This window comes from Molothrus ater, chromosome 13 (assembly GCF_012460135.2).
Source record: "Molothrus ater isolate BHLD 08-10-18 breed brown headed cowbird chromosome 13, BPBGC_Mater_1.1, whole genome shotgun sequence".
Taxonomy (NCBI): Eukaryota; Metazoa; Chordata; class Aves; order Passeriformes; family Icteridae; genus Molothrus; species Molothrus ater.
In genome coordinates this window covers 12,777,312-12,794,792 of record NC_050490.2, presented here as the reverse complement: position 1 = coordinate 12,794,792, position 17,481 = coordinate 12,777,312, and the positions used below count along the sequence as shown (strand labels likewise).

The 17,481-nt window shown below is 46.6% G+C and overlaps 1 protein-coding gene across 1 annotated transcript in view; it reads left to right on the top strand.

Moving 5' to 3' along the window:
* Positions 1 to 6,448: 6,448 nt before the first annotated feature.
* Positions 6,449 to 17,481, top strand: part of ABHD2 (abhydrolase domain containing 2, acylglycerol lipase) — a 36,784-nt gene continuing 25,751 nt past the window's right edge. The window contains exons 1-3 of the mRNA XM_036389445.2: positions 6,449 to 6,528; positions 16,142 to 16,222; positions 17,013 to 17,213. Of these exons, the coding sequence (XP_036245338.1) occupies positions 17,020 to 17,213 (194 nt within the window). The 5' untranslated portion in view covers positions 6,449 to 6,528; positions 16,142 to 16,222; positions 17,013 to 17,019. The remainder of the gene's footprint in view (positions 6,529 to 16,141; positions 16,223 to 17,012; positions 17,214 to 17,481) is intronic.

Below are 17,481 nucleotides of genomic sequence, written 5' to 3'. Positions count from 1 at the left end.
TGTGAGGACAGTGACCCGAGCCGCAGGCCAGCAGCAGGGCTGTGTTTTGCAGAGCACGTGCAGCCCCACACAGGAGGCACGTTTGCTCCTGCTGCCTGTGGTTCCTGGCAGGCTTTCCAGGGAGCAGCCCTCGGCTCACAGAGCTGCTTGTTCAGGAGCATGTTGTGTTTTTGCCTGGGCTTGCAGCTGCCTGTCAGCTGCTGTACAAACACAGCCCTGTCTCCCATCTCCCCCCTGGCCTCTTCTCCCTCCTCAGCCCTGCTCTTTGCGGTGCTCAGGATTAGCCACACCTCAGCTGGGTAAACAGGAGCTGATCCTGCCCCATCGGCCAGGGGCTTTGCAGCCTCAGCTGCCGCAAGCAAAAAGTGCTCCTTTATTTTTCTCCCAAGTAAATCTCCCTTTCATCATTCAGCAGTTCTGAAGCCCTTAATTAGACACAGCAGTGGATGTGATCCTCTGCATCCATCTTCTATTTTCTTTCTTTATCCTTTTATTTTCTTTCTTCATCCTTCTATTCTCTGCTTTTATTCCACTCAGCCTCCTTATCTTCCAAGCCGTTCTTCATTTTCTCACTCCTTTTACCCACTTTTTGTTTTTATACCCATCTGAGAAAAGCCACCCTTCCTTTCTGTATGTCACCTCTGGGTGCTAAATAATGAACTATTCTGGTCTGAAAAAAAGCCCTGGAGGTTGTTCCTAACTCCAGCCAGCACCTTAGTCTTCATCCCAGCTCAGAGGCAGCATTTCCTGCAAATTTCTACCTGGCTCTGAAGGGATGCTGAGCAGGGAAGGAGGAGGACACCCATTCCCTGCAGCACAGCACCCTCTAGCCTCCGCCGGGGCGGTAGCTCTTTCCTGAGCTGGAAGGAAAGAACGACCTTCACCATCATCACTCAGCCACGCATCCTCCCATCCTGCCACAAGCCCCACACATCCAGCCCTGCTCCCCGCATAACTCTGACAAAATCCTCCTGCAGCATTACTGCCAAATCCCAGGATGGATTTCATGGGAACTCTGGAGGTCAGGATGTTAAAGCTGGTCTGCTCTGAGGAGACGTGTGGCAAATCAGACGTCATTTCCCAAAAGTTGAGACATCAGTTTTGCAAGGTGGAGCCCGCAATGAGCCAAGGTGGAGTCAGCCTGGAGATGGGGTCATTACAAACCATCAGCAGCACTGTTTATTTCCTCCAGCCCATGCAATGCATTAACTCAGAGATGGTACAAAGGGAAGTGCTGCTCCTGCAAAGCCAAGTAAGGTCAGCCAGAGGAATAGAGTGCAGTAGCTCTGCAGTTGCTTTGTTTCCTTGGGACACTGATCTGCAGCTTTCCAGGTGCATGGAAAAGGGTGGTCAGCCCCAGCTCACCCCTGGCCATGGTGGCAGACCTTCAGTGCTTGGCTGTGACTGCCAGTGCATCTCCAGGAAGCCATCAGGCAGATGGATTAGCCTTTCATCCCAGCCATCCCACTGCTCTTTGCAGCTTCCTGCTCACCTACCCACCTCACCAAACCATGGCTCCCATGGACCCCAACAGCCTCACCCACAACCCTCCTCCCTGCACCAGCATCAAGCCTGTTTCCTCTCACCCCTGCTTTCCTTCTACACCTCCAGGAAACAGAGCTCTGCCTCTCTGCTCCCAAACACCATCACTTCTTCTCCCAAATCACAACTGAAACCATTTCTTTTGTACTCACCATCATCCAAACACTGTTGTGTTCTCCCTCCCTCCCAGATCTAACCCAATTCCCTCTATTTTGGCACAAAATCAATCTTCCACCTCCACTCAATTTATTCCCATGAATATTGCTCTCTAGGAAATGGCCCTTCCTCATTCCTCAGGCAATACTAAAATTTGGATTTTTACAAGGGGCTGCTAATCCCATTGTTCAGTTCACTGAGCATTTCAGTTTGCAGGATTGCAACCCTGCATTGTCCTCAGGCACCACTACTTCTATGGAAACTTTCCCACAGAAAGCATTTTGCAAGCGGCCACTGAAAAAAAACCAAAAAAAAAAAAAAACCAAACCAAAAAACCATAAGACTGTGGCCTTAGCAGACTCCTTTGCCAGCTTTCTGAGGTGGGACAATCACAGCCTTTCCAGACTCCAACCTCAGCAACACACTGAGGCAATAGTGGCAAATGTCAGACAGACCACTTGGGATTAAACAGAAGACCAGTGGTTTCCTTTATTCAGCAAGACATCTTGGAAACTCGCCAGGAGAAGCTCATACATCCTTCTGGCTCTAGTACATCCATTTATCTGAATCCACCCTGCTTTCCCTCAGAGATGCCTCCTCCCCCTGCTCTCACTGCCTGCTAAACACCTGCTGCTCTGGTGCCACCTTCCCTGCACAAAACCCCCCTGTTTCTGCAGGTGGCTTTAGGGACAGGTGCCACACCAAAGCCTGGTTCCTGCAGCTGTATCTTAAGTTCAAAATATGTGAAATGGGCAGAAACAGCTCTAACTGAACTAGAGGTGACATTAGAGGTGGCTGCAGAGAACAGGTCTGCTCAGCCTGGCAGCTTTTGGTGCAGAAGGTATCCTGAAGGTAGGAATTTCACCTAACCAGACTCCCTGGAAAATTCAGTAGTGTTGTGGTACAGGTTCCTTTCAGGGAGATACAAGATGGATCCTTCTCCCAGACCACTGAGTTTGTTTGTGGAGCCAGGCAGGGTTCAAGTGCCATGGAGCAACCAAAAGCAGGACCAGCAGCACTGCTGATGCCAGGGAGTGATTTTCAAAACCTCTTCCTCTGGGCAGCAGCTGTGGCTGGATGTGGGATAAAAGCAGTGAGCTGGCTGCTGGGAAATTGTGGACAGAAGCAGCAGAACACAGCATGGTAAAGTGCTCAGCTCAGTGGCATTTCTCTTTTGGCCTAAAGAATTTGGGAATGCAATCGCCCATCTGCTCTGAAATGATCAGTGATGCTCTCTGTACAAGCAGTCTGAGCCCTCTGGGGTTTGGGAGAAAAACAAAAAAAATGAGTCATAAAGTCTCTAGCAATGGCTTTCAGCCATTAGAGGAGACCAGAGTCTATGGTCTAGAGGGGACAAAAAGGTGGACAGCAGTACCCAGAAGGGCTGAGGTCAGTCACTTCAGTTCTATAATTAGGAAATAAATAGCATGCTAAATAAACCCAGAGTAGAAGCTTTTGAGGAGTGTGACAGAGCTGGAAGTTGGCAAGGAGCAGCTGAATGAGAATGTGATGGAAAAATACAGATCAGGTGGGCCACGTGCCACCTCCCCAGCTGGTTTATATGATGCAGCCGCTCTCCCATCCCTGGCACTTGCCTCTGTACATTGCCAGCTCCTCAGGACAGAGGCTGGTCTATTTAGAGCTCTGCAAAGTGCCCACTACTCTTTTAGACACCATTTTCAGAAAATATGTAAGAGTCCAAAGAGCACTGTGCCTCCAGATCCAACAGGCTCAGAACAGCATGGCTCTGCAGCCCAGAAGCCAAAGCCTCACTGTCACTGCAGGGAAGGCAGGGCAGGAGAAGAGGGAAAAGCATTGCCTTTATTTCCATCTGCAAAGCTTTTTTTGTGCTCACATGTCACTGACAGGCACTTTGCTTATTTTCAGCTGGCAATCAAACCCTGCCTAAGAGGTGTTTTCCTTTTTGCTCCTGCTACGCACTGCCATAGATGAACACCCTGATGTTTCCTCTGGCAAAAAGGTTTCCTCAGGCAAAGTCCACAGGAGTCCTTCAGTGCACAGCCGTTTGCTGAGCAGGAGAAAAGCTGGGCATGGGGAAATGAAGCAGAAAAACAGTTCAGAGTTGTGGCAGCAACAGCCAAAAGAGAGAGGGATGTGAAGAACAAAAGGTAATTGTCACCACGGTGTTGCACGGGGGTGTCTCGGGCTGGTTCAGCAGCACGTGGAGTTCTCTGCGCCTGGTACCTTTCCAATTGCTGCATTTAAAAAGGTGGGATTTTCATTAGTCTTTTTTTGGCCTCTCTGAACAGAGGTAATTGCCTGCTCAAAGCACAAGGCAAAGCTGCATTCTTCCTGTGCTTGCAGTTCCCAGCATGTACAGTTGTCCACATAGCTCAGAGAGGGATCCTCCAGTCTCCAAAGCATTAGGGTGTTCCCAGACACTCCCACCCCACCTCTCAGCAATACCAGCAGGCAGAAATATCTGCTGGGCTGCGGCAGCTAAATCCCTCCCTAGAAGGCTGGAAATGAAGCTCAGCTCTTCCCAGCACTGTTCCTTTGGGGATGGCTCAGGCTCAGATGGCATTTTCTGGGTATGACCTGTTCACTGTGAGTGGCACAGCCTTGCCCCTGGCTCTGAGCCAGAGAGCTTCACCCACAGCACAGGCACCCAGGGCTGCTGCAGCACCAACCCTGCAGAGCCCACCAGCACACTGGCCACAGCAACTCCCCACACACCCAGAGGGACAGCAGCCTCCTTCACAAGCCACAGCTCACCAGCTGTGTTAACTGCCCAAAGTCAAATTTGAATTCCCAAAATGTGCTTGCTTCCTCCCAGACATCCCTGCTCCCACACTACTAGGTGCAGCTGGAACCCCTCAACACTGCCCAGAGTAAAACACCAACGACCTGCACTGGTTCTTCCCTCCCTTTCTGCAGACACAGCACCTTTTCCATTATTTCCCTCCTTGGGAACACAGCTCAGGATTCTGGCTCCCACTGCCACAGCCACCTGTGAATTTATGCTGCCACCCCTTCAGTGTTCACCTCTCCTCAGCAAGAAGTGAGAAGCAAGTTTGGTTTGCTTTGTTTTCTGGCAGTGCTCTCTTCTTAACAGCTGAGCTTCTCTCACTCCAACAGTCTCAAGGACTTAAAATAAAAGCCTTGCCTGGAGGCAAGGTTCAGCTCGGGTTTGAGGCTTATTTTCCTGCCCGGATCTGTTTTTTCCTGCCTGGATCAGGTGAAAGAGCTAAGATACACCTGGAATCAATTGGACTGCAATTTTCTGCAATCAAACTCAAACACATTCCTCAAATACCTAAAGTTGAGTCTGATACCGGATGTTTATCTGCTGAGCCTATCTGTTAACTTGATCACAAGCATAGCTGCCTTGAGACACACCAAACCTCAGCCCAGCTGAGCCACTGACAAATTTAGCAACCATAAACCCTGGGTATTTTCACAAGGTTAATTAAAAGATAAGGAATACAACTCTGTTTGACTGAGTGGTGTGGGATCACACCTGTAGCAAGTGCTGAGAGAGGAGGATACTGTTTGTTCTGCCACCTTCATTCCAGAATTTCCCTCCCTGCCCTTACCCAGAGTTCCCTCCTTCCCTGTGACTCAGGCTACAGCAGTTACTCATCCCTCCACGTACACAGCGCCCTGGAAAATGTGACTTGCTCCTTGAGAGCTTTCTCCATGTAGGAAGCTCCAACACCCAGTAAACAGAGGAAACATTTAAAATATCTGAAATGAGAGGAAGGATTTTTCCATCCAGTTATATAAAGCAACCATTAACACAGCTCAGAACAGTTGATGTTACCAACAACGTAACGCAGGGCTCTTTTGGAAGAATACAAAAAAAAGCAGGTTTATAAACATCACATCAGGGACAGTTTTTTATCTTATAATTTATTTTCCTCGCAGTGCCTTTCAGATGGGGCAGGGTCCATCTGCCTCAGAGTGGATTTTGCTGTCCCAGTCACACACCCCACTTGGTGGGACAGTGCTGAGCACTCTGAGGGGCCAGGGCAGAGCCTTCACCATTGCCAGCACAGCCCAAGGCTGCTCTGAGGGACCCTTCACCATTGCCAGCACAGCCCAAGGCTGCTCTGAGGGACCCTTCACCATTGCCAGCACAGCCCAAGGCTGCTCCCAGCGCTCGCCACCCAGAGCTGGGCCCACGATAAACAAACCCAGCGTGCTGAGGGCCCAGCCACCATTCCTAAGGCTAAAGGTACTGTTTGTAAAAGGCGCAGTATTATGTAAACCAGCGCCGGGTACACCACACAGCTTATCGGCAGCCTGGAGGGATCTTTGGTCCTCACGGCCACTGAGCTCCATGGCACTGAGGAGCAACCGTGTCCTGCAGCTAGAGCCGCTCCCCAGGCCGCGTCCCCCACACCACGGGCGGTAACTGTGGCAGCAGGAAGCAGCAGTATACTGAAAATATAGCTGAAGAGAAGGCTGAGGCTGCCCCACCCCTCACAATCCCCTGTGCCCTCAGGCCCCGCTCTGTCATGGCCGCGGCACCTCTGGCACCTCCGCTGCCCATAAACCCGCCCCCAGGCTGCCGACGCCGCCAATCACCGTCCTCCGCCTGACTGACAGATGCCCGAGCCATTGGGCCCACAGTGTCCCGCCCCCCGCTCTCCTCCAGCCAATGGTACCCGCGCGTCAGTGATGGAGCGCCCGCCCCCAGCTCGCATTCTGACTAATCCACGCGAGGGCCTAGGCGGAAGCGGCGCGGCGGTGGCCAATGGGAGGGCGAGGGCGGCCGGTAAAGGGCAGCGGGCGGCGGGCCCGGGGCAGACGGGCGGGAGCGGTGGCAGGAGCGCGCGGGGCCCTCGTGCCCGGCCGGGGCTGCAGGTGAGGAGGGGGCGCCCGGCAGCGCCTTCCCGCAGGGTCCTGGGAACGGGTGAACCTCCTTTCCGTTCCTCTTGGCACGCCTAGGGGGCTGCCCCGCGGCCGGGTCGGTCCCTGCCCACTGTGTGCACGCCTGGCCTCGTGTGTTTGTTGCCCGGGGGGCGATGGGGATGCTCCTCAGTGGCGGTCAGGGCCCGGGCCCCTCGCGGTTCTCCCCGACGCTGGGAGCTCTGGGGGTGGCGGTGCGGTGACAGCTTTCTCCGTGGCTGCCTGGGGTGCGGGGCTGTGCGGGGCAGGGGCTGCGCTGGGAGCAGCGCATCCCGGGGCTCGTAGGGAGGGGAGGGATGCGATCGGAGCTGGGCGCGGAGCGGAGAATGGTCCTGCGTGAATGAGAGCCTGGGGATTGTGCCCCTGTCTGGCCATTCTGCTCCCGATAAACAATGCTCTTCCCTGGGGCTCCCGCTCCAAGGTCCTGACCCTGCTACCAGCATCTTGCATCAGCTTCAGAATTCGTTTTGTTGCCTGCTGTTTGTTACTCTGTATGATGGGACTCTGCCCTATCCCTCACATTCAGGTATAACTTGTGCATCTCCTGCAGCACAGGAAGTGTCGATGTGTCTATCACAATTGATGAGTTACAGCTGCTGAGGTGTCTCACCTGATGCTAACTTGATTGCAGAGTTATGTCAGGAGCAGCTTTATAACGCAGTTGTGGCTGGAGGGATTGCATTCTGTACTTTCAGTCTCATGTAGGTTCCCTCAGAGAATTCCTAGCAGCTTCCTCTTATTGTTGATGAACAATTGTCACTGGTCTGGCAAGTATAAAGGTTCCTGTCAGCCTCTTAGATTGCTTTTTGGCTTTCACAGCACTGGTGTGTCTTTCTGTAACAAATGTTCCTGGCTTGTTAGTCAGCTAACTGGTACAGTGCGTTCATCTTCCATGCCTCATTTATCAATTATTATCATGCTCAGCCATGTTCGTGATATTGCTTAGGATGACATGTTCTAGTCCCTGCTGATGTGGTATCCATAGAGCATTCGGTTGTTTGTATTTGTGATATCTTGCTTTTAGGCTTTCTTTGATAATGTGTATTTCCTGTGCAGGGAGTTTTGTCTTGGGTTGCTCTCTTATCTTTCATGAGTCACCGTCTCTCTAAGGTGCTTGCTTAGTTCTCATATCACAAGAGAAGTTTCAATAGCTTCTCTTGCCTCTTCTTAGATCAGAGGACATCCAGCCATTCTTCTTATTCCAGACATTGCTTATTTTGGTCTCAAAGTCAAGAAGGATATGAAATAAGAAATAAAAGCTAATGCTTGAGTTCTTCCACTCTCCTGTCTTAGTCTTAAAAATAGTGCTTTTGCATGGGAGGTCCTCTGTGTTACTGAGTGAATTAGCTGCACAAAAGATGAGGCTGACCTAAGATTGTGCCAGACAATTTTTTTTAGGTGTGGAAGAGATGTGGAGGTTGTGGATAAAACCTTCTATCTTGCAGAATTGTTTCTAAAGAAACTTAAAAATTGACTTGTTCTTCTCTTCCTTTAAAAGATGTATTTCTCTATTCAGAGAGTGAATAGCAGCTTAAGCTCATAGTGTTTCATAAAGCTGCTTTATTAAACCTGCCATGTGAAAACTCAGAGATTAACACATTGAAAGAATAGTATTGGGAAGGAAAGATGGCAAAATAACACTGTTTGACCTTGACACAGGCACATGAAAATGTTTTCTAAGTTCCAGCTATATTCCAGAAGGGATTTGGTGTAGGATAGGAAATGGTTGCTTTAGAGCAGTGAAATGCCTGGGTGCTACTGGATTTACAGTGTCTTGTTACCTTTCTTCTTCCATATCCCTTGCCTCTTCATCCAGACTTTCACACTGCCAGCTCTGGCAGTACCAGAACTTGGATTAAGCTAACCAAGAACAGGATTTTTCTGGTAGGAGTGCAAGTGCTGGGTTCTTGGCTGCTTGTAGTTCCTACTGAAAGGTGCAAAGACCAGCCTAAAACTGGTCACTTGGACTTTTCAGCAAAAGCCTAAGCAATCGTGGTTTGTTAGTACTTTGGAGTCTTCATCTGCAGTTCTGAATTTCTCTGGAAGAGTGTTTCATGATGTGTTACAGCTCTGAATTGCTGTTCTTAATGTGCTGTAGATTAATTGATCTTCTGTGCAAGTATTTACCCTTCTTCTGCCTATATATCTTGCAAAGTTTAAGCTCACACGCAGTTAAACATCTGATCAAACTCAGCTGATTGATTGAATTTCAGTTGATTTAATTTCAGTGTGCAAGGGCACACTGCCCTTCTTGTGGAGAAGCAAAGTCCCCCTTGCCCAGCATACAGGGGTGGCACTGATGGTGTCCTGTGGGGCAGCTGTCTTGGCCTTTTCTGGCTCTAGCAAGGCTTCTACATCCAAGGGCTTCTCTTTCCTCCAGCTCCCTCAGCTGACTTAATAATAAAGATTGTCTCTGACTGCCAGCCTTACTCTGCCAGTATCAGGCAGCAGTAATTGAAAATGCTTTGCACAGCAGTTCAGTACAAACCAGGTGCTTGAAACGTCATTGAGTTCTTAGAGGTAATGGCAGTGGAAGGCAGTGCCAGGCTTGGCAGAGAACAGATTTTTATCTGTATCTCTAGACTGACCAACCAGTACAGTTGCCTATTACTCTGTCTGCAGCTGAGTAATGTTTTCATTTCTTCTTATCATGGGTTCAGTCTGACTAAAACAAATTACATTGACAACTTCCTCTGCTCATATGGGTTGAGCTCCTGGAAACACCAAACTTTTCTGAAATGTCTCATGTCTTATTTGCAGGTAACTGAGCTACAGCCCTATTCAGGGCATCAAGTACTCAAAAAGTATAGTACAGACTCCTCATAGGAAGAGCCTGACTGCTGCTGAGAGTAGCTTGTCCTGCTTCTAAACTTACCTCAAAGCATCCTCAAAGATGCTTTTGTATAGAGCTGCAGGTTCCAAAAAGCTTGTGCAGAGGGGATTCAAGCCTGGCTCTCTTATCTGGAACACCTAGTTCTGTGAAGTGTTGGTTGAGCATATGTGAATATGAAGGGTTGTACTAAGTGAAATAAGCACATGCACAGTCATTTACAGTGAACCTCCTTGTAAGAGGTAAGGACAAAATGTCCTAAAACATGAGCCTGTAATACCCCTAGCCTGTCACTCTGGTTCAGCAGGAGAGAGGGCCATGTAGCTCTTTGCACGTTGAATTGCTGGTGACTGCTGTTTGCTCTAAAACCTCTATTTTAGTTGCAGTCTGGGAGAACCTGAGTATTCAGCAGTGGTGGTAGCTGTGTGTTGGTCAGCCCCTGTCTCTTTATGTATAGTTCTTCTGTCCTGAAACGTTTTTGCTTCAATTTCAATGTTTCTTGTGTGAATTACGTTACTCCTCTAGTGCAAGCCTTCTATCTGTCATGGGCAGGCTGTGAGAGAATGACTCTGCAAATCTTCTGCTCCCCTGTGGAGAGGAGCTCCTCTTCAGGGGAACAAAGTAAGCAAGCTGTTTAAAGACCTCAGTGAAACAGCACCTCAGCTTTTCATCCTGTTCAATTTTTTGTTTTCAGGTTGCTTGAACTGGACTGTTCTCAAGTAAAGTTCTCTTACCTGTGTTGTGATTTGTTATAGGTGGGCTCTCCCTGCTGTGTGTGGAGCATGTTCCCCACTTACTCAGCCCTCTAGCTGAGCAAACAGCTGTGATGTGTTTGGATTTTGAGCTGTTCCTCCAGTATATTCATCTGAGCCCTGTGGCAGTGTGGGAATGGAGGGGTTGCAGTCAGAGGATAAATGAGGCTTTAACAATGTGATGCTTCAAAATATAATGAAGGAATAGAGCAGACTTCCTTGAGAGGAGTTGGTCTATAATGCAGTTTTTATTAGCTCACTTAGCTCTCTGTGGCTTGATTCCAGCAGCATTCCCTCAGCTACTGAGCATGGTTTGTTGGGTTCTCTACAGTCTGTTTACTCCATTTCTTCCCTGGAGCTTAATGCTGCTCCCTGGCATAGTTATGTGGTAGGCAAGGGACACCTGCTAATGCTGTAAACTCTGCAAAGGTGTTTACCAACATTTCTCTCTGTACCTAGAAGTTATCTTGACCTCTTCAAGGACCTGTAGTTACATAAGGTAGTGGTTGGAGAGACAGTCCCAAGTCTCTGCACCTTATCTTAAAGGAAAGGTTCATGTTATTTGAGCAAATGTAATTATTTGACTACTGCAATTAATTGATTTCTGTGAAGTCAGTGTCTGCTCCTGTCTTGGTTTAATCATGTTCATGAGGTGTGTGCAATAAAAGCTAATGCAGAGGTTTTCAATCCATTTGACACAAACAGGAACCAGGATAAGGTGATGTAACAAGGACTCTACATAGCAACCTTAGCTAATGTATAAAAGCTGCCTGTCCTGAAATAGAACTATTTCTGATTAGTTAAGATGATATTGTGGGGAAACAAAGGCAGTTCCTGTAGTTAGGAGGAAGTGAATATCAAGGCTCATTTGACTGCAAATTAACATTCTTGGAGAAGTGAGAGTGCTAAAGAGCCTTTGGCCCTCTTGGCAGTAGATTTATTCTTGGGTGCGTTTTTTTAGCAACCTGCCTTGGGCTGTACACCCAGCCCTCTGAGATGCTTGATTTTTGCTCTGAAGGTGTAGAACTCCTCAAGGGCCAGGTAAAAAGCTCTAGTTCAAGGCACCTGTCTTTCTGACTGTGCTGATGGTTCCTTGTGCTATGAACTTTATCCCTGTAACCTCACAGTACCTCTGAATTTAGTGTGAGCCAAGTTTGTAACTGATGAAAAGGTCAAGTTCCAATGAAGGCACCAGCCAAGAATTTTTTTCAGAGCAGGGTGTAAACAATACTTGTTGGTTTCTGTATTTGCCAACCAGCCAAATCCTGACCTGGGTATGGCCCTGGCCCAGGGAGGGATTTGCACTGAGGACTTCAAAAGGCTGTCCAGATAGTGTTCTTTAAACATCCTTATGATGGGGCATGTCAGTGTGCCCTCTTTATTTTGGAGAAAAAAATCTGTCACATGTTGGACAACAAACCTGTGGTGGGCTTTGCCAAACTCCTGGGGACTGCACTTTACCTCTCATGGCCACATCTAACCCTAAACTTAAGGCACTTAAGTGCTCAGCTAATTCTTAATCATACCCTCTGTGCTCTGAGACTTAGCTGGCTCTTTTAAATGGCCAGAAGTACTGAGTGATGCATCAAGATCTCAGCATTTGCTTCTGACGTGTTCTCTGAGCCACACTGAAGGTAATGGGAGGTTCTGCACTGGGTGAGCTTGGGCTGGATAGATGCCAAGATCTAGATAAGTGGTGTTATGACTTGGTTTTTGTGCATAAGCTGATGAGGCATAGTATTGGTGTGGCCCTAAAATACTTGTGCCTGTGTAATTTTCAGGGAACAAAGCAGTTTAGACTTAACATTTTGCCATGAAAACAAAGGCACTTTTTATAGAGCTGCTGGGTAAAAGGATATGGAACTGTGCAATAAAGCTTGAGCCTTTCCTCATGAGTCCTCTTACACAGATTCTGTACTTGTGTAGCTTGTCCTCCAGTGCTTAGTCTGGCAGCCTTTCCCATCAGGACACATGCTTCAGAGCCTTCCTCGAGTGTTTTCATCTTCATCTGGATGGTCTCTAAACATCATCCTCTGCATTTAAACTGCTGAAAGCTCAGCAGTGTGACACTTCTGTGCACTTCCTGGAGTGACATTTGAGTAATATGCTGGCATGAAATTTGTCTTTGTTTTAAAAACTATGCAGGGCTCTACGTTTTACCCTTTACTTAATGAAGTTCCTTTGCCCATAATGAGGATCTCAATATCCTACCTGGTAGTGACAAGCCTGTACCTTCTGGTTTTGCAGTGTATCTTTCAGAAAAGTCATTAGCTTTGGCTGATGTTAAAGATGTTAATTTCCTGGAAACATTCCATAAAGAACTAACTTCATCCTTCCTCCTTAAAAAGGTGGGAAAAAACCCCACCTTATTTCTGATCCCAGTCTGCCTAGGCACAACTCTTTAAAGTAGGGTGGGTTTGCTTTCCTCTTGTCTGATATACTTGTTTTCAAAGTTTTATTCCCAAACAGATGCTAAAATATATGAAACCAGTCCGGGAAACATCTGATATGTTAGTTAACAAAGTCTGCCTGCTTAAAACTGTCAGAAATGGCCTATCTGGCTCTTCTGAGTCCTGGTGGGTAAGAGTATTGCTCTGCTTGGTAAGCTGTAACTGAATAGGAAAGGGAATTGTTAAAGACTCACTGCTGGCCAGGCATGTTTGCAGTGTTGTGGTGTCCAGCTGAGCTCTGAGAGCATCAGTCAGCCAGAATGCTGAGGGGTGGGGAGGCATCCATGAGGCTTTTGTACCAAGCTGCCCTTCCTGGAAATGGCATTCCTTCAAGATTCTTCAGGCCATGTAATGGAGAATAGCATATCTCGTTAGTGCAGCCCCTTTGCTCTTTGTGTTCCATAAAACTGCATCCTTGCATTAGCCCCAAGCATTTCTAATGCCTCAGTGAAATAAATGAGTCTGCCAGGCTTTCAATGGCTTGTTAAAAGGAGGGAGGATCCTGTGGGAATGGCTCCCTTTAATATCTTTGCTTTTTTAGTGTTGCCTTTCCAGTATGAAGAGTCAGACTCTGCTTTCGTGGGTGGAGGAGCTGTAAAGCTTGGTAGCTACCAAATCCTGTGCGTGCCCTGTTGAGTCACAGTGACTTCTGTCTCTGGAAGTTTCCTCTCCACAGGAAACCAGAAACTGAAATGTGTACGGGTTTTGGATTTGTTGATAGTTATGAATTCACTTACTGAACAAGTAAATATTTTGATGATGGATTTCCCAAAAACCCGGTGTTTTTGAAAGGCCACATAAAGAATTTGCTGTAGCTCTGCTGGCTTTTGTTGTACTTGTGTCTGTTTCTGTCTGGAAAGGGTGAGACTTGGGATTTTTTTTCTCATTATACTTAGACAGATGAAGTGCACTCTGCTAACAGTAATGCTGAAATGTTTCCTGTAACATGATTTTCAGCTTCTTGTGATGAAAGGGCAAATGAAAAGACCACAAATCCAGCACTTGCTGTCCAGTGATTGATTTTAAAGTTATCCCTCAGTTAAAATTGGGATTTAACAACATTGCTTGAGAGGCCTGCAGGTCTTTGGGGCTGTCATGCCTGTAAGTGATTAAAAAAGAAAGAAAAAAAGAATTCTGCAATAACATGCTTGGGGCCAAGAGCTTCAACTTCCTTGGGTTCCTTAATTTCAAATGCTTTGATGGATGGACAGGCTAGATTGCTTCCAGTGGTGTGCTTTTTGGTAATTTTGCCTAGCCTGCCAGCAGTGAATCCAATGTTTTGTATATGGAAAAAGCCAAATGTCTGTCCATTTAGATTAATGCTGACCTAGTTAGAGGAGATTCTAGATTAACATTTGTCTGGCTCAACCCTGTGGTTATCTATCTTTTTTGTTTAAAGAGACAAATTTATTGGGTCATTGCAAAAAGGGTTTAACAAAACAGAAGCAAGGTGACCTCATCCCAGCTGGTTAAAGAGGGAGATGTTTGTCCTAGGTGATTAGAGGCAAAGCTCAAATCCATTTTAGTAAGCTAAACCCTTAAAATTTTAGAGTTTGACTCTGCCCTGGCTGAGACAGGTGTGTTTAGGTCTTCAGAAATACCAGGCTTTAGAGCAAGTGCCTCAAGTGACACAGCTGAATCCACAGAGCATGGAGTCTTCATGGACTGCATCCACTGCTTAAATAATCACTGCAGAAAGCTGTGCAATTGAAGCAGTGCCAGCTTTGTGTTACATCTACAGGCTGATCTGAGCTTTTGGGTAAAGATTTTGACAAATACATAAACCCCTAGCACATGTTTGTGGCGCAAGTTCTGTGAATGTGTGTTTTAGACTGTCTAAAATGGAAAATACTAGTTCATAAGTGTCAAACATAATCCTGCCTACCAACAGCTGATTTTTCTGAAAGCATAATGGCAAGCTTGTATGCTGTTTTAAGGGAGTGACAGGCTAACATGAGATATAAAGGTATCAGAAAAGATGTGGTGTGTTTGTCTTCTGGAGATTATATGGGAGAGAACATTCTCAGGAAGATATGGTTTAGTTGGGTTAATTAGACTGAATCACTAGTACAAAATCCTAATGACTAATTGTGCTCAGTTTTATTTTTAAAAATTCACTAAGGTGAAAGTTGTAAACAGCAAGCTCGCTTAAAATCCAGGTGTCAGGATGGTCTCAGACATTAGTGCCTCTTAATTTTCTGAATAAAACAATGATAGGAAGATGTCAACAGAACTTCTGGGAGTTTGGTATGAGAGACATTTGCTTGGGCACATGATTGTCCTTGAGTTCAGGAACCTGGTCTGCTCTTCAGCCAGTTGTACCTTCCCTGGTGAAGCCATTGCTGTAGTTTGCCTGCTGTCTCCTACAGAACTGATGGTAGTGTTGGTGAAATCTTACCAAGCAGAGATACGAGATAACATCGTGCTGGAACTCCTCTCATGATGCCCGTGCAATCTTCTGAGCAGAAGAATAGAAGGCTTTTTGTGGCCCATCTTCTCACTTCTACTGTGCTGCTCAGACCTGGAAAAGCTGAAGAGTTGTCCAAGATTAAATGTCTCTGCTTCCCTCATTCTGTTTTGCTGTGCAGATGGTTGTGGTGGCAGAAACTTGAAGCTTTCCAGCATGCTGTTAGTCAATAGCTGATGTCACACGTGTTTTCTTCCAAGGGGTTTTGATGTAGCTACACTGAGTACAGAAAGTACTTCTGAGGCTCTTTACTCCTGCTATAAAGGAGAGTTAGGCTTTGGTATGGTCTGTCCTGGTAGTGTTTTTCCATTTGGAAGCAGCAGCTGTGGTAGAGAGCAGACAGTTCTGGAGCTTTTCCTGGAAGCCCCGAGTCCCCATCGATTTGTTGTGCCTGTGGGAAGGCAGTTCTAATGGCAAGTATTGCTTACACTTGTATGGGCACAGGCTGAAAGCTTTCTCTTTTATTGGCATCATCAAATTCTTGTAACAAGCCTTCTTGCATGTGCACTGGTGTTAATTAGGTGGCTGTGTCTGAGCCTCCTGTGGCTCCCTCTGCGTTGAAGTGTGATATATTGTAACATCTCAAAAAGCAAGTGTGGGAACAAGCGGAGACTGTTTACAAGGTTCCATCTGTAGGAGTGAGCTGCCTTGCTAAGCCTGAATAAAAGTAGCAGAAACTTCTTTCAGACTGGCTTCACACTTCAGTAACATTGTAGATATTGCAAAGTTGAGAAGAGTATCCTGTTAATCCTAGTGCTTTAAATAGGAAGAGATTTGGTAGGTTTTGTGAGTACAATGTCTCACTGTCTTGCAGAGATGGAGTCTCTCTGCTCATGAAGTTGCATTTGCACATTGCAGATGAGTTAATACACTGTAGGCAAGTGATCTAGTCTGGAATCTGTCCACTGGCAATGGATTTCAGGTGCAGATGGATCAGAGTTGGTTATGACTGACTACACAAATAGCTTGCCATGTCTGTGATGGGACCTTTGTATAAATTTGTGTTCATTGCTTTCCAGCTGAGAAATGCAGCTTGATGAGTAATAATCAATTTGCTTTCCCCCCACAGGGTAGCTCAGGCAGCACGTGGATTGGTGACAAGTCTGCTGAGGACTGGCAATTTTTTCTAGCTTGAAGAAAATTGAAATTGGTAAGACTTGGCTTGTCACTTATCTTACCTGGGTTACCCATGTTACTTAGGAAAGACCCAGGGAAAAACCTGTCCTTTCAACAGTAAATGCAGCCAGCTGTTTAAACTGTATGTTCAAAATAAGCTGGATCACTTTGAGAATTTGATTTCAAGCTGGAAGGATATATTTTTTTATACTTCTTTGCTTCTGTTCCTTTACTCAGAAGCCCTTGAAAGACTAGATATTCATCTAGTCCTTCAGCTGCAGAACTGCAGTGAATAAAAAGAAATGCTGATAATGCCAGTACATAAAGTGGCCATCTTAAGTGCAGGCAGGATTTAGTACCAGTGTTCTCATGGAACTGCAAGACTCAGGCTGAGGAGCTGACACAGTAGTTCTTTCAGGTGCTCCTTTTCAAGTCTGGCTTGGACACCCGTGAAGGAACACTTGTCCAAAGCTGCCAAGGTGCCTTTATAGCCTGTCTTTTCACCCAGCTTCTGTTTGACCTGGGTAGTCTTGGCCAAGATCCTGCAGGTGTTGACTGGCTGCTGACACCTGAGACACTGGTGCAGTTCTAGGGCAGCACTGATTAGGAATAAATCTCCTTCACAGCTGATCATCCAGTTTTTCTTCTGTTGGTCTGGGTGTTTAGAACAATACTACCTAAATTTTCTTCCAACTTAAAAGTTGGTATGGTAGGATTTCCTGGCAGTGTTGACTGACAAATTTACTTGTATATTTAACATGACAGTTGATATTCATATCCATCACTGTATTTCTAGAAGCTTTAATGTTGTTTTTTATCTGCAGGCTGAAAATGAGTACAATATTGGAAACCTCTGAGCTGCCAGCAGTGTTTGATGGGGTGAAGCTAGCTGCAGTTGCTGCTGTTCTGTATGTTATTGTTCGCTGCTTGAATTTAAAAAGCCCCACTGCCCCTCCTGAACTCATTTACCAGGACTCTGCTTTGGCTCGCTTTCTACTCAAATCCTGCCCACTTCTGACCAAAGAGTAAGTGGTATATTTTTTCCATGCTGACCTGTATTATAGGAAGAAGACCTGCACTTATCCATTCCTCCTCATGTGTTTCATGGACTTGGGTTCAAATGAATGTCAGGGTATACTCTTACTAAAATAAATCTTTTTAGCATTTCTTTGTCTCAGGTACCTGAATTTGACCAAGCCTTGTTGTGTGAAATCTTCAACAGATGCATAGAAAAAGTCATCACTGTCCATCTTTATAGAAGAAGATACAGAATGTCATCTGTATGCTGATGTT